The sequence below is a fragment of the Heterodontus francisci genome, chromosome 45 (assembly GCF_036365525.1).
Source record: "Heterodontus francisci isolate sHetFra1 chromosome 45, sHetFra1.hap1, whole genome shotgun sequence".
Taxonomy (NCBI): Eukaryota; Metazoa; Chordata; class Chondrichthyes; order Heterodontiformes; family Heterodontidae; genus Heterodontus; species Heterodontus francisci.
The window spans coordinates 14,784,576-14,802,165 of NC_090415.1; the positions used below are offsets into that span (position 1 = coordinate 14,784,576).

The following is a 17,590-nucleotide window of genomic DNA, read 5'->3' on the forward strand; positions in this document are numbered from 1 at the left end:
CTTGCTGTGTTTCCCCTCCCCAAAAGCATTACCCTTTATTCCAATTGTTCTAAATGATGTGAATTGGGGAGGCGTCGTGTGGAGCTCAAACGCTGGCATGGATCAAATGGGCCGTGTAGCCTTTTTGGTGCTGTAAGTTCTAGTCAATTAATGCCATTTTCGGTAAGAATGGCTTTAAAAAATGAACGTGGAACAGTAAGTAGCCGACTTTGGATGGTGCGTGCGCCCAATACTCTGTGGTTATTACCAGAACTGTTGGTGTTGAAAGACCGACTTTTTCCTTAATATTATTCAATCTTAACAAGAATTAGAGAAGATCACATTGTTTTCAACTCCATCAATCAGGAGTTGATCCTTGTCTTGTACCAACAATTCTGATTATGAAGTTGTCAACGCCTGCATAAATACTATTACTTAAATTGGGTCATCTTGCTGAACTGTCTATAACACAGAAACAGTCCCTGTTAAGCTCGTGCTGCATTGGAAAGACTGAGCCTGACGCAGGTATTACTCGCACCTGAAGATAATTTATTTGTCGAATGTTGAACATAATACCCAACAGAGATTTGATATATCATGCCACATCCAGCTTCTTTTGTGGTCGTGTTCCACTTGAAAGACAATCTAAACTGATTTGCGTTTTGCAATGAAATACCCATTTAACCATGCACAAGAGAGGAAAGGGAATCTGAATGTAAAGTGCAATAAACAAAAGGAGATTCTGAACGGACCTCTATTTTGCCCTCCCAGGTAAACTGGGTTTGTGGGAAGGATAGATTTTCTCAGTCAAAACATCAGTCAAAGCGTAGAGTCATGCTACATTATCTGGCTGGCATATTGTTTGCACGCCCAGCCTCAAGGGCCAGTTACAGTCTGATATTCTGGGCTATCCTTGGAGGGTGCGGCTCATGACAGATTTCTACATTAGTTTCCATTCCTTAGCCGCGACACCCAGCATGGCACAGTGGCGCAGTGGTTAGCACCACTGTCTCACATCTCTAGCAACCTGGGTTCAATTCTGGGTACTGCCTGTGTGGAGTTTATAAGTTCTTCCTGTGTCTGCGTGGGTTTTCGCTGGGTGCTCTGGTTTCCTCCCACAGATTAATGGGTAAATTGGCCATTACAAATTGCCCCGAGTGCAGGTTGGGACATATCGGAACAGGTGGGGGATGTGGCAGGAGTATTGGATTAGTATAAATGGGTGGTTGATGGTCGGCACAGACTCGGTGCTGTATCTCTAAATAAAAAAAAATAACCGGACCGTGCTGATGCAACTCATAAACACTCCTGCCATTTTCTCAGCAACATAACTGCGCTTAGCCATTGTCATTCATTTTGTCATAGTTTGTGGTTGTCGCCGACAATGCCAACATTTGTTGACCATCTCTAACGGCTCATTTGAAAGTGATGGCTACCCATGCTCTTGAAACGTCAGTCTATGTCGTTTGTTACCCACAATGCTTTTAAGGGCGGAGTTCCAGTATTTGACTGAGCCGCAGTGAAAGTATACTTCCATGTTAGGATGATTTGTGATTTGGAGAGGAATTGCAGGTAATGTTATTTCTAAGGAAAGGCCTGTGCCTTTCCTTATCTTCTCTGTGGCAGAGTCCGAGGGATTAGACGGTGGTTTCGAAGGAGCCTTGACGTGTTGCTGCAAAACATCATATAGATAATTTACACTGCTGCTACTGTGGTGGAGGTAATTAATGTCCAAAGTGGTGTGGGGAGGCCTCAGGCGGGCTGGTTTGCCCAGAGCTGTGTTGGACATCTTGTGTGTTGATGGAGCTGCACTCATCCGTATGATTTGGACCCCTCAGGGTCAGAACACAAAGACAGCAATGAAACATCTTCTGATTGTCATAGACAGGTTTCTGTTTCTTTCAAATCTCACACTGCGCAGCTGTTTATGTGGGATGAAACAAACATTCATTGTGTTAACACCAAGAGCCAGAGAGCTTGAAGCTGAGTTTTGTATCATTACTTGGCACAACGTCAACTGCAAAATGCATTTGATTTTCACAAAATGGCATCAAATGCTCCATGTTCTGATAAAATAAGCATAAGTTGTGCAGCACTTGATTGTCTATGAAACGTCAGAAATTAGAGAGAAGGGTATCAGATCAGAAATGCTTTTCCCATGACAGAAATAAAGATGCAAAGGTCTAAATCCACTGCAAAACATGCTTCTGCTGATCTTCAAAAGGCACCCTTGAGACACTGAATCATTCTAAGGAAATTTCAGTCCTGTGTTGGTCTTTTGCGAAGTGAAGGGGAGCCAGTATTGTCCAATGCCTTTACTCCTGTAGAAATTTCAAATGTATAAGTATCTATTTAGACAAGTGCTTTGTTTCTTAACTTCGACCATTGCCATCCTTTATTTGCCCAGCATCGTTATCATCATCATCTGTTACATTATTCTACCATTCTTACTTTCCACCTTATGGAAGACCTTCCATTTAGTTCGTTCCTTCCTATCCTATTTTCGTGCCTCTAAGCTTGTTTAAAACCATTACTCGCCAGCATTTTCTAATTCTGATGAAAGGTCGCATATCTAAAAGAATGACACACTTTCCCTTGCCACAATGGATGCCTGGCCTACTGGGGATGGCCAGCATTTATGGCGATAATTTCAATCACAATATTTTGCTTTTCTTTAGATGGACATTAGATTGGCACATCAGAATGAAGGAGGTTTTATGCAAGTTTTATCCTTAACTTGCATTTCTTTTTGTGACACTGCAGCAGGGTCATCTAGGCTCAGTGGCTCTGTGATTGTTCTATCAAACAACAGTTGCTTTTCGGGGAAAACAAAGAGAGATAGCTAGCTTCTTCAATCTGTGTTTGAGTGCAAGATGATATCCTGCAGGCTCTGCATTAGACATAACACCATTGATTTGACTTTTTTTAGATATAGAATATCACAGAATATCCATTTAGAGAGAAATAACATCTAGCATTTTCTTTCAGTGTCTTACCTCCTGGCGGAATGACATTAACAAAATGGTCAACAATGATGATCAAAATCACGATAAGCAATAAGATACTGAGGCAGAGCTGAACGAGGGCAGCTGTGAGATGTTGTCCTGTGGAGAAGGAGAAATATTTTTCTTTGATGTATGCGTGACATATGTTACAATTCAACCTTTCCAAAAAACAATTATAAATGGAGAAGAATTGTTTATTTTTCTTTATTCAAAAACGTTGGAAAACCCGCTGGTATTACTTGTTTTACTAAAAAAACACAATAAAAAACAGTAATAACAAGTTACATTCATAATAATACTTGAAGAAGATTAATAATTTTCTGTCAAATTGGTTAGCACATTCTCTTAGAACATGTTGAACTATTTGTCTGGAATTGATGAATAGAAGGAACCTTCATTAATGTATAGAATCATAGAAGCATGCAATGGTTACAGCACAGAAGGAGGCCATTCAGCCTGTCCTGTCCGTGCCCGCTTTCTGCGAGAGCAGCTCACTTCGTCCAATTGCCCTGCCTTTCCTCCGCAGCCCTGGAAAATGTTCTCATCATAAATTTATCCAGTACTCTTTCGAAGTTCTCTATTGAATATGCCTCCACCACACTCTCAGGCAGTGCATTCCAGTCCTAACCTGGGTCTTTCATAACGTGTTAATCTTTTAAGTAGATAATTAGTACTGTTAGGCTTTTACATTGTTGTTAAACCTATCTTTTACTCTGATGGTTTCATTGACCTTTAATTTCATGTTCCCATATCTCGATTGATGCTGTTCATCCACTGCACCAAGGATTCTTAGATTCAGATGACAATTACTAAGTGTAGTTTGTCTTTACAAAATAAGTTTACATCTCAGAATCACTAGCGTGGATTGAATCTGGCAATACTTAGGCATCAGGGAGGGGGACAGGGAGGGGGACCATACCTGGAAACTTTGCTCCAGAAAGCAGTCACACCCCGTGCGATTGCGTCTTCTGATTTGATCAGTGGTCAGGGATGTGCGACTGCAAGTGATGCAGGTAAGGGGACAAGAAGGCAGAAGTAGAGGAGCCTGAGCCCTTGCTATTGTTCAACAAGTTTAAGGTCCTTTCAACTTGTATGGGTGATAGTGAGGGCTGGAGTGTGTATGAGCAAACTGACCATGGCACCTTGGTACAGGGAGCCATTCGAGGGGGGGTAGTAAATAGGAACACAGTGATAGGAGGAGTTAGTACAATCGGGGGGATAGACACAGTTCTCTGCTAGGCATTACTCCCTCCATGCCCACACCCAAGTCATTGAAATACGCAGTGATCATAAGATACACCAGGCTCAGAAGCCTGTTTCTCTCACTCTGTCCCCCTCCCCTCTCTGTCCCTCTCGCTCTATCTCGGACAGTTGTAGGGAGCTGGAGTGCTCAGCACATAAGCTTTGAGGTTAGTTAGTTTTTTTTTGAAGTCGCGCTGTTTGTTTCTGGCTGCCTTTAAAAAAGAAGTTCGAATCCGTTGGCAAGCCCCGAATCTGTCTGAAGTTGGAAAAACACAGTCCCCGCCCTAAACATCTGTCAGCTGTGAAACTCACATCGTGATGTTTTCAAAGCCGGTCTGAAAGAAGAAGACAACTTCTCAACTCAGGAAAATATTCTTTGGCTGGATGGGAACCATTGGCTGTATGCTCGCCTGCAGGCTGCATGTTGTACAACCCTGGATGTAAACCCTCCATTGAAGTCTTATTAAAAGAACAAACGAAATCGAGGGGAGCTTTAGCAGAAGTGTACAAGATTATGACAGGCTTTAATATGTTAGCTCGGGATTAATGTTCCTATTAACTAATGGTTGAAGGCTTTGGGAAAGAGATGCCTGGGGTATATGAGGAAGAACAGCAGGTGGTAATGATATGGAACTCGCTGCCCAGTGCGGCGAAAGTGAAGGCATTCAATGACTTCAAAAGGAAATTAGATGGCCACTTGAAGGGAAATAGACTTGCAGGGTTGTGGGGATCGAGCCTTCATTCTGGCGACCCTTGATCTCAGAAGATCACCTTGTCTCTACTTTCTCACATAACTGTTTATCTGGCTCTCTTCACCACTGCCCACTTCAGGTTATTGAGTCTTTGCCTTCGATATGTACATTGCAAGTCTCTCTCTGTTCAGTGCACTGATTTGATATTACCACACCTGAAAGTTCTCCACCGTATCCAAGTCGATACTATCTGGTTGCTACTGAACTTTCATTTGGTGCTTCTAACTGACTAACGGCTGCAAAAGATCATAGTGCTGCTCATTATCTGTCAGTGTATTTTGCAAGGACTCAATTTAAAAAAAAAAAGAATTCTTGTTTTCAAATCCCGGCGTGGTCTCTTCCCTCCTTATCTTTGTAATATTCAATATTAATTCTTCCACTATTGGTGACCATGCCTTCAGCTGTCGAGGCCTTGACTGCTGGAAGTCCACCCCCAAAACCACTTCACGTCTCTACATCGCTTCCCTCGTTTGAAATGCGTCTTTCAACATAGGGGCTAGAATTTGGTCTGTGGCGATGGTGCTAAATGGACAATATCCAATCGGTCGCCCATTCCAAGCCACGCCAAATCTTCAAATCCATTATGGGACTGAATATCAGGCACTGCACATAATGGTGGTCAATCAGATAGTGCACATTTTGCACCAGCTGCGCGATACAATTTTCCCGGCCCCCAATTTTCTTCAGCGCAGATGCCTGTACAGAAGTTCAAATGCCTGATTGAGTCACATATAGACATGTCCGGTTCAACGCCATGTCCTCATTTAGCTAGAATGTGGAAAAATGCGTGAATACAGTTTACTACAAATCTACGAAAGATATTATTTGACCAGAACCATTAACACGCAGTTGTGCGCACACTGGGTAAGAGTGGAATCATATGAAAGGATTCCTCTGGTTTCCACCCACACACTGTCTGCCAGCGTGGTCTCTTACTCCAAACGCTGGAGTCTTTTCGGGAAGTTGAAGGAAAGCGGCTGAAGTGCCTTCTTACACTGAGGAAAGATGTTTCAGTAACTGCTGGAACTCGCCACGACCAGCAAGTTTCCTAATCCTAACCCGTTATAAACCAGACTGCACTAGCAAGTGCAGTTTAACCTGACCTCTGCCCTGACTTACACCAGCAAGTTCAAATCGATGTATCCCGGATTGCTTTGCACAGCAACATGGATGGGCAACATAACCTCTGCCCACGCATCCTTGAATTCCGCTTTAAGAACCTGTGACAAAAACAGTTTCCCCTACGTTTATGTTTAACAGGGCAATTGGAACTCTTGTTGGGCGAGCAAGTACCCCCCAATTCAAGTAATCTCAGTGACAGAATCTGTTTTCATAACATACCTCGAATATATATTTGAACAGGGTCACTGTGTTTTGAATGGCTCCATTCTCCAGTCTCTGCGATTAAACATTGACATGTGTAATTCCCTTCATGACCATGACCTGCTATGAAATCGTAAGAGGTCTCACACTTTCCGTCTTTAAGATCAGTGTAGTTGATCCTATCCTGATTTCTGCGAAAGTGGATCCTCATTATGGGACACTGACAGCGACAAGTCAAGGTTATTTTCTCTCCCGTTCTGAAAGCTCTGAAGGGTGCATTCAGAGTTAAGGTTGGCTTCGATAAAGCATCTGAGAAATGGACAAACAGAACAGTTTATCAACATTTTTTTTCAATGAATCTACATTTATATTGTTGTGAAAAACCTAGTGCAATGTGTCCTTTTACAGAAATCTCATCTGTGTTGCAATGACGATAGTACCAAAAAATAACGTGCCTTTGCATTTAAAGAGCTTTATCATTGGAATTAATGAATAATTTCCAATGACTGTTGAGGCCGTAATAACATGAAAGTTTCAACGAACAAAGAAAACTGCAACAGCAGCCATTTTAAACACAGTTATTTATTACACCATAGGAAAGGCTGAAGGGGAAATTACATGATTTCTGATAGCAACATGCAGGGTTTTAAATGCAGTTTAAAATAGGGGAAACGTCATGATTGCCGCTTCGTAATAGGGACTTTATTGGGAATATTAAAACTTTAAGAAACTGTTGTAAATTTCCCACCATAATTTAGCAGAAATTTTGCAGACAGAATTCGAAAGTTAGCTATGCAGGTGACTACATCCACATTACCAATCCTGGAACGATAAAAATTGGAGCTGAATAAGTGTCCAGAATTGGAAGATTACACAGATGCCGAATTGTTGTCGGACTGGCAGAGACTGGAGTGTCGAGGTCATGCAGGGATTTGAACAGAAGGATAAGAATTTTAAGGCTAGAGGAGTCTATATATATATAATATTGTATACATGCACCAATTTTCCTCACTATACTTATAGAATTATGAGGGCTGCTTGGATGGAGATGGTGTTATTTATTTGGGGAAAAACTTGAAAGTCCATCAGACCATGTAGAAAACGGAAGAGTTCCTAAGTGTATATAGACTGTTTTGCATACATTATCAATATTAGGCATATTTAGTTTGGTGAACTTTTTTTCACTACATTAGCACAAGGGAAGATGGTTGTGGTTGCTGGAGGTCAATCATCTCAGTCCCAGGACATCACTGCAGGAGCTCCTTGGGGTAATGTCCTAGGCCCAACCATCTTCAGCTGCTTCATCAATGACCTTTCCTCTATCATCAGGTCAGAAGCACAGTTCCTCGCTGATGATTGCACAATGTTTAGCACCATTCGCAATTCCTCAGATACTGAAGCAGCCCGTGTCCAGATGCAACAAAACCTGGACAACATCGAGGCTCAGACGGATAAGTGGCTAGTAACATTCGCACCACATAAGTGCATGGCAATGGCAATCTCAAACGAGAGATGATCTAACCATTTGGCCTTGATGTTAAATGACATTTCCATCGCTGAATCCCCCACTATCAACTTCCTGGGAGTTACCATTGACCTAAACATGAACTTCACCAGCCACACAAATACTGTGGCTAAAGGAGCAAGTCAGAGGCCCGGAATTATGTCGCGAATAACTCACCTTCTGACGCCCCAATGCCTATCCACCATCTACAAGGCACAAGTCAGGAGTTTGATGGAATAATCTCCACTTGCCTGGATGAGTGCAGCTCCAACAACACTCAAGTTGCCACACACCCTCCAGGACAAAGCCACCCACTTCATTGTCACCCCATCCACCTCATTCAACATTCACTCCCTCCACTACAGAAATACAGTGGCAGCAACGTGTACCAGCAGCAAGATGCACTGCAGCAACTCGCCACGACTCCTTCGACCACATCTTCCAAACCCATGACCTCTTCCAACTAGACAGACAAGGACATCAGATGCATGGGAGCACCACCACCTTCAAGTTCTCCTCCAAGCTACACACCACCCTGACTTGGAACTATTTCGCCGTTCCTCCACTGTCACTGGGTCAAATTCCTAGAACTCCCTTCCTAACAGCACTGTGGGTGTACCAACACCCCAAAGACTGCAGCGGTTCAAGAAGGCAGCTCACCACCACCTTTTCAAGGGAAATTAGGAAAGGGCAATAAATGCTGGCCTAACCAGTGACGCCCACATCCTCCAAACGACTAAATAATAAAAATAAATTAAACAGCAATTTTAGTTTTCTTTGCTTTGACATATTTTGCGCTAAAACTGTGAGGAGCGAACTTATGCAGCCCATGCAACAAGGAAAAGGTAAGACAGTTGATCAAAACTAATCCCAAGTGAATCTCTCCAAGCACGTTCGTAAATGTCGTTTGTATTGCATTTGAAGTCCATTACCAATTATACATTGATATGATCGAAGGAATAATTCTTTCAGATAAATTGCTATAAAATATTTGATATTTGTTGACCCATGCATTGCATGGTAATCCCTGTATCTTAAGTGAATGGCGACTCCATCAGACCTTCGCTAAACTGACTGATATCAAGAACTACGATTAAATCTAGAGCCATTATAAAGTGTATTTATGGCAAAGGTCGCATTCGGCTAAGCGTCAGATGTATTAAGCGACTGGTTCCCTTTTATGCTTTTTGTATAAGTAGAATACCCCTTTGTGGGGGGCATGGTATGTTTACAGGTAGCATGAACTGTTTCTCCATTTGAAACTGCATTGTACTCTAGGTCCATGGAGATTCCCGGCACTTGAAGTTTATTTGCAACATAGTTACTTCAAAAACAAATGTCCTACAAAATGTTTCCAGCGTCTTAAATTATACTCTATGCAATATATATATATTGCAAATTGTGCCATTCAGTTAAAACTAAAAGTATATGACATAAGTTTCACATAAATGTTGCTATTAGGTAATATTTACAATATAAGATAGGATGGTAAAAAGCGTGAAACCGACTGTGCCTATTCTTTATTTTATTGCAGGGCATTTAGTGCATCCCATTTTGTCTTCGTTCAATAATGAACACAAAGTGGTCACTTACATAGATTCTCAATTCTGTATGGACAGTCCTAACCATCCGCTGTCTATTTATTTAAAGAAAAACTGCATTTATATAGCGCCTTTCATGACCACCAGACGTGCAAACCGTTTTGCAGCTTCTGAAATGTAGCAAACGTCGCAGTCAACCTGCGCAATCAGACATCCATAAACTGCCATGTGATAATGACCAGATAATCTATGTGTTTCTAATATTGATTGCGGGCTAAATATTGGCCAGGACCCAGAGTTAGCTGCAATGCTTTTGTTCGAACTATTGCCAGGGGGTCTTTCACATTGAACCGAGCAGGCAAATGGAACCTCGGATTAACTTTTCATCCAAAGGATAGCATCTACGACAGTGCAGCACTCTCTCAGTACTGAAGTGGAGTGTCAGCCTTTCTTGTGCTCAATCTTGGAGCGGGAACTGAACGTGGAACCTTTGTGATTAAGAGGCGTGAATTGAATTTCACATTCTTGCACCAATCTTTTTCCATTCGGCTCCCATTAGCTCTTCACGCCATCGATCCAGTCGACCATCTATGACCATCTGTAGGATCAGTTTTAGGATTATTCTGCTCTAAACCCGTTTAGTGCTTAGTTCCTCCGGCGCATAGAACTCGGATAGAAAATGTTAATACAATAGATCAACAATTCAGCCACAGTTGACTTTTGCAGATAAATTCTTACATGAGGGTTGGAATTCAAATTAGTTCATCACCTGCGTTCATTCTAAAATGACTGATATTGAGACATGAGCACATTAAAACACGTGTTGATATGTGTTGCTCCCTACCTCTCACAGTAATCTTCGCCTCTGTACTGAATGGCGAATGCACCAACTTTCTGAGAATCTCCGTTTGATATCGGCAGCTGTAATTGCCTGCCGACTGTTTGTTTTGAATGTCGATGGTAAAGGTCACAGTTCGAGCAGCATCAGAAGCATTATGGGACAGCAGAGGTGACCTTTTGTTACTTTTGTATAAGTGAAATGTCCCCCCTGCGGAGCGAATGTCGCCTTTGCAGCTTATATGGAGTTTTTCTCCGATTGAAACGGCACCAGAGGCTGGCTTCGTGACAATATTCGGCATTGCGACTTCCTCTGGAACAATATTGGAATGCATAACAGAAAAAAAACAAACATATGAAATTGTATAGCACAATTCGACGGAATGGCACATTGAGACATTCAACATGCAATCCTATTTCCACATAAACATCGAATCAAAACAATAAACCGGATACTGAGAAGGGTAAATACGAATGTGCAGGCTATTTCGTCCAGTCACCTTTCGCTGCCTTTCAAGAATGAACCTTGGACAGTCTATTAGTGCACATGTCTATACTGCCTGCTCAATCTTGACCATCCTTGAGCTCAAAAGTTTACCATTCCCCTCCGATTCTCACGTCACTCTTTATCTGGGTCTCTTCACCTCTAACGCTTCAGTTTCTGAAGTCTTTGCCCCTGATTTGCACATTGCAACTGTCTCTCTGTTCAACCATAAATGCTGCATTACCATACCTGAAAGCTCTGGAATTCTGCCCCTAAACCACTCCACCTCTCCACATCTCCTTCTTGCTTTGAGATGCGTCTTCAAATCTACCGACTAGAATTTGATCTCAGAAAGTGTTACAGACTGGGCCTGAAGGGATCGGGTGCACGTTTCATACCATGCCACATATTTAATTCCATTCACTGCAATTACGGGCATTTTGCATAATGTTGGCCAATGGAATGCTACCCTTTATTCCGAGAGGAATTGGAAATAAACGTAAGGATGCTATGCTTCAGTTATACAGGACATTGGTGAGAACACATCTCGAATACTGCGTGCAGTTTTGGTCTCCTTATTTAAGGAAGGACGTAAATGCGTTGGAGTTGATTCAGAGGAGGTTTACTAGATTGACACCTGAAATGCGAGGATTTTCTTATGAGGACAGGTTGGTCAGACGGGACTTGTTTTCACTGGAGTTTTGAAGAGTGAGGGAAGAGCTGAGTGAAATATATGCGATCCTGAACGGCCGTAACAAGGTGGATTTGGAAAAGGATGTTTCCTTTTGTTGGTGAGTCCAGAACTAGGGGACACTTTTAAATTATGGGTTGCCCTTTTACGACAGTGATGAGGAGTTTTTATTTTCTGAGAGGGTTGTGTGACTTTGAAACTCTCTGCCTCAGAAGGTGGTGGAGGCAGGGATCATTGTTTTTTTTTAACGTGGAGGTAGACACAAGGGAATCAAGGTTATCAGGGGTAGATAGGAGTGTGGAGTTCGAGACAGAAACAGATCAGCTATGATCTTGTTAAATGGTGGTGCAGGCTCGAGAGGCTGAATGTTGTAATGTCGGTCGATGCGATACTGCACGTTTTACACCTCCGCCCCAGCTGATTTGACTAGCCTCCAGTTTCTCTGTAGAAAACCAAGTGACTGATTGAATCACATATCAAACTTTCCAGTTCAATATCATATCCTCACTTAGCTGCAGTATTTAACAATGCATGAATACATTTAAGTGCAAATACACCAATGGCCCGTTGCTATTCCTCTACCAGAAGCGCCAAAAAGGAGATGACAAGAGTGATTATATTGAAGGGTTGCTCTGCCTTCGACTCACTCTCCGACTGCCAGGGGGGTCGCTTATTTAAAAAAAAAGACATTTTCTGCAGGTTGAAGGAAAGCAGCGGAAATGCCTTCTCAGAATGAGCAAATATGCGCCGACAACTGCGAGAGCTGTCCACCATTAGCAGGCTCCTAACCCAAAACCGTTCCATATGAAATTGGAGTTTAAAAAGACCTATAGACTGCTTAACACCGTCAGTTTCAAATCGATGTACCCCGGATTGCTTTGCATAACGAGACGAACACGCAAATATAACTGACGTCCGAGGGTCCATGAATTACGCCTTAAGCACCAGTGACGAGAACAGTTTCCCCTGTAATTAACATGACAATTAGAACCCTTAATCAAATATGTACCTCGAATATGTATCTGAACAACGTCGCTTTCATTTGAATATCTCCATTCATTATTCTTCAAGACTATACATTGGCATGTGTAATTCCCGTCATGGGCATGGCCTGCTATGAAAGCTAATGAGCTCTCACACTTCCCGTGGTTGATATAACTTTGGTTGACCCTATCCTGACTTCTGTAAAAGTGGATCCTCGTGATGGGACACTGGCAACGACAAGTCAAGTTTATTTTTTCCCCCATTAGGAAACCATTGAAGGGTGGATTCAGAGATAAGGTTGGTTTCGGTAAAACATCTGAGGAATGGACAAATAGAACAGCTTATCGACGAAATTCTTTTCGTAAATTTACTTTTCGCTTATTATAATAAACAAAGTTCCATGTGGCCTTTACCAAAACAAGAAACGCATCCGTGCTGCAATGACGATAGTGTCAGAAGACAGAACGCCCTCTGCTTTTAAATAGCTTTGAATTATCAAACAATTTTTGATTATGGTTAAGGTCGTAATAATGATACAAATGTTTCAATGAACCTAAGAAGAACAATTGTAACCAATTTAAACACAGTTATTTATTACACCACAAGAAAGGCTAAAGCGAAACTGCATGCTTTTGGACAGCAAAGCGCATGGTTGTTGAATACAATTTAACACACGATATTTGCTGGATAGTGAGGACAATCTCTTTCGGAATATTGGAACTTGAAGAAACTACTGCAAAATTTCCCATAACAATTTATGTAAAGGGTCAGTGCGCCCTGCAGTTTTACAGCTTTCCCCAGTACTAAGTCGTCGGGTATCATGCCAATAGTACCCTCAGGTTCAGGTTAGTGAATTGGTTAGTAACATTTACTTCTGAAGACTCACAGTTTGTTCCCTGTCCGACTAGCAAATGGAGATGAACTGCAGAAAAAACAAAATACGAAGAAAGTAAAAAAAAAATGCACATCGATATTTTAATGATCTCCAACCAAATGTACCAATTCTCAGAGAATCGATAAATTATCATTGTATTCGGAACATGAGGAAGAGGCGAAGGTCATTAAACTTCTTTCATCTGCCCCACTGTTCAATTTTATAATAGCTCACCTGTATCTCAGCTTCATTTTCCTGACTTCACTCCATAGCCCTCAATACCCAAAGTAACAGCTATTGATCTCAGCTTTGAAGGCTCAAGTTGACGGTTTACACCCAAGTGTTTATTTTGGGTGAGAATGCGACAGATGTCCACTGCCTCCAGTGTTAGGAAGTACTTTCTGAGTTCTCTCCTGAATCGCTGAGTGCTCAATTGCAAGTTGTGTGTTCTCGATTCTTCTAAAACTTAGTTTGCTTTTAGGTTCCCCATTATAGTAGAACCAGTTTTTTTCATTATCCGTGTCTCGATCAGATCAACCTGTAATCTTCTATACTCAAAGACTGCAAGGCATATTTACACAGTTTGTTCTCATGCTTTACATAAAGTTTGCATTTCTCGGAGCAAAGGAACAGAGGAACAGCCCCTAGCCTGTTACGCCATTCAATAAGATAATTTCTGATTTGCATTCGAACTCCATCTGCAAGCCTTGGCTCCATAATCTCTGAATAAGAAATTTAATCATCTTGGCGCGTAAAGCACTATGCACCTCAAGGTATAAAAAACATTGAGATAGCATCTGTTGCATTCCACCGCCCATTCGGTGAAACACCCGTTCCCTAATTCGGACCTATAGGGTCTGGAGGTGATTTCAAGTGCTTGGATCCTTGTTTTGGATTCTGCAACAGTGAACAACTTTTTCTTTCTCTATATTTTCAATTATTGTCAAAATCTTAAAAATCCCGATCAAAATAATCTTTTAGCCTTCTCTATTCCAGGCAATGCAAGCTTTCGTCATTAGTTGGGGCCCTGGTAACATGTCCGGGACGAGGCGCAGCACTCCTGCCAAGGGCAATATTTTCTCATGGCATCAATGAACTATGACGCACACATCTTGAATCGTAATTACATGACGAACAAAATCATCTCACTCCGGTCACGTTGAAAATGATTTGTTTTTGAAAGAATCTCACTCTGTCATGTAGTGGAACTAAATTGTTTTTCGTAACCTCTAGATTATGGCGAAAACAGATAGCTGCATTCATTATATAATAATAATATAATAATAATATAGCTGCATTCATTGCTATATACACATGGAAGGTGAAGTAGACAGAAAAAGTGAGTGATGGACATAAAGCCAGTTAAATATATCGATATCATTTTTCTTTTTTGGGAACACATATCTTGCCTTTGCTTCCGTTCAGCTTGCTTTCATGAGGAGAGTGGTCAAAAAATGACTGGAGTGTATGTGGTTTCCCTCTGTGATGATCTAAGACCACGATTTTCGGACTTTGCCCTGTAAAGTTGTATTTATAATCCCTATAATTTCAATAAGTATGTCTAATATGTGAATTTTGAAGAAAAAGTAGTTTCTCCGACCTGAGCCCTGATCCTGCAAGGCTTCAGTTCAGGCGGCTTTCTGAACTGTTAAAAGTTCTATTGAAAGAAAGATCCTTGGCTTAAAAGTCAAGGGAGAGCTGCCTCCACCTTTGTTGGGCGCCGCCAGTATTTTCGCGTGGCTCAGCCCTTAATTGTCCTCGGTCGGGACATCCGCACCTCTGAGGCTGGCTGTCCCGCCTCCAAGAGCTGCCAGCCAGTCAGACGGCAACTCTTCAGCAGTGCAACCAGGAGCAGCGGTTACTGCTGGGACTGCACCCAAAGAGAGGTGGTGTGATGGACTTCCCCTCGGAACAAGAATGTGGGGATCAGGCTTTATCCGCAAGGGTAGGGGGCTGGGAGTTTATGGCAGAGGGGTGGTTTTAGCAGGGGACAGCCCATGAAGCTTGAGGAGCCCACCACAAGCCACAGGGTGCCAGATCAGGCGGGCCCTTCTGCAGCCCTCAAGTCGGCTGCCAGGTTTTCCTGCGTCCTGCTCCTCTTCGGGTGCTGAAGTTACCGTCAGCTGCTGGTAAGATACTAGCAAGGAGGCCCGTAAGTGGCACTTTACTGGGTCTCAGTTGGCTTGGGTCGGACAGGCCGTATGCCACCACTACCCACCACTCCCATACACCCTTCGCTAGTAAAATAGCGAGGGGCGGGTGAGGTGGTGGTTAGGCAACTGGATTTGACTCCCCCCCGCCCCTCACCGTCCCCCCGCCCCTCCCCCCACTCCCCCGGCGTCCGCTTCTGGAGCAGGGCATAAACATCTGGCCAACTTGTCTTTCAAGGCGGTAATGAAAAAAAAAAGTGAGACCCATACTCACCGATCCCAAGAACAACTGAGAAAGCAAACATGTTCCACTCAGGTTGGCACACTCTTGTCAGAATTAGCTTTTGTTATTTCTTGTTGTGACTTATTTTTGGATAATGCCTATGGCGTGGTTGCAGCTGCAGGAACAGAGATTACAACATAATAGTCAAGAATACTGTGTCACAAATTATAGCAGGGTGTTAGAATTAGTCAAGCAGTCACTGAGGAATAAAGAACATCCTTCAGTGGACAGTACATAATGTTACAAGACCTTTTCCTTCTGCCACAGATTTGGCATGCTACACCAGTATATATGCTTGCATGAGACATAAAGAAACCAGTGTGCATTTTAGGCAATCACAGTATTTTTCCTTCACCTCGCTAAAGATTTTTCACTATTGGAGGCATTGTTCTAATAATAAAGGATATCGAATTCGAAGTCAAAAGTAACGGATGCTGTCATAGGAACACGCCGAGATGGGTGGTTTCCCTTTCAGATTCTGTCTGTTGTATAACTGACTTCATCACGTTCTTTGTGCATATATTGTATTCATAAAATCTCTTCTAAAATGCAAGAACCCTGTTTTGGTTTTAGTGACAGATTTAGTTCCCGTGCTACTTGAGACAGCCTGTGGTTTTACTGTGGTCGGTAGAGTATTGAAAGGGAATGCTTGATGGCACGGCTGATCACGTTCATACGAAAACCCCAGAGATATTGTACAAAACATTTTACACATCTCCCATTTCAGATAATGATTGACTACAATGTTCTCAGAAAAGCAGTCGCTAATTAGTTCACTCTAAAACTTTTTCGTGTCCCTGAGAGACAAGATGAGCATTTGGTTGATAGCTATCTCGATATATATATATATATATATATAAGTATATCTGAAGATTCACAGCTACTGCAATACTAACCTACCTTCAAAGAACACAGCAGAGATGAATACGATTCAAATAACCTTAGCTGCTGCCTTTGAGAGCATGTAAGTACATAAACTGCACTTCCCTCTTTCATTTAAAACAAACTGCACAGTGAACACGTCTTCTTATTACTGATGCTGTGGCTGTGAAAATGGTTGTCAGCAGCTTTTACCACAACTATCATTTCACATAGGAAAGACGTCAAATGTAAAAAGAATACTGGATCAATCGTGATCTGAGTGCCTACTGCAGTCATCTAGTGACTCAGATCAGAACAAAAAACAATAATATGTGCAGTAGTAGACCACAAGCCTCCCCGAGCCTGCACTGCCATTCAATTCGATAATGGCAGGTCTTCTGCCCCTTGGGATCGGTGCTGGGACCCTTGCTGTTTGTGGTCTATATTAATGATTTAGACATGAATATAGGAGGTATGATCAGTAAGTTCTCAGATGGCACGAAATAGTGAGGATGAAAGCCTTAAATTGCAGGACGATTTTGATGGGCTGGTAAGATGTGCAGAGCAGTGGCAAATGGAATTTAATCCTGAGAAGTGTGAGTTGAGGCATTTTTGGAGGACTAACAGGGCAAGAGAATATACAATGGATGGTAGGACCCCAGAAAGTACAGAGGGTAAGAAGGACTTTGGTGTATTTGTCCATAGATCACTGAAGGCAGCAGCACAGGTAGATAAGGTGGTTAGGAAGTCATATGGGATACTTGCCTTTATTAGCCGAGGTATAGAATATAAGAGCAGGGAGGTTGTGATGGAGCTGTATAAAACGCTAGTTAGGCCACAGCTGGAGTACTGTGTGCAATTTTGGGAACCACACTATCGGAAGGATGTGATTGCACTGGTGAGGGTGAAGTGGAGTTTCATTAGGATGTTGTCTGAGCTGGAGCATTTCGGCTATGAAAAGAGACAGAAAAGCCGAGGGTTGTTTTCCTTAGAGCAGAGAAGGCCAAGGGGGGACATGATTGAAGTATACAAAATTATGAGGGGCATTGATAGGTTAGTATGGAAGAAACTTTTCCCGTT

At 42.3% G+C, this 17,590-nt stretch overlaps 1 protein-coding gene across 4 annotated transcripts in view; it reads right to left on the bottom strand.

Moving 5' to 3' along the window:
* Positions 1 to 521: 521 nt before the first annotated feature.
* LOC137356452 (immunoglobulin superfamily member 1-like) overlaps positions 522 to 17,590 on the bottom strand; it is a 52,756-nt gene continuing 35,687 nt past the window's right edge. For 2 of the 4 annotated variants that reach the window (XM_068022344.1, XM_068022345.1), the window contains exons 2-8: positions 15,641 to 15,764; positions 13,229 to 13,264; positions 12,368 to 12,658; positions 10,191 to 10,496; positions 6,320 to 6,610; positions 2,976 to 3,083; positions 522 to 2,300 (exon numbers count right to left, since the gene is read on the bottom strand). In XM_068022344.1, coding sequence (XP_067878445.1) covers positions 2,239 to 2,300; positions 2,976 to 3,083; positions 6,320 to 6,610; positions 10,191 to 10,496; positions 12,368 to 12,658; positions 13,229 to 13,264; positions 15,641 to 15,671 — 1,125 coding nt within the window. In that variant the 5' untranslated portion in view covers positions 15,672 to 15,764 and the 3' untranslated portion in view covers positions 522 to 2,238. Of the gene's footprint in view, positions 2,301 to 2,975; positions 3,084 to 6,319; positions 6,611 to 10,190; positions 10,497 to 12,367; positions 12,659 to 13,228; positions 13,265 to 13,450; positions 13,586 to 15,640; positions 15,765 to 16,549; positions 16,669 to 17,590 lie in introns of those variants that run through there. The other 2 variants (XM_068022343.1, XM_068022346.1) reach the window with 2 other exon arrangements.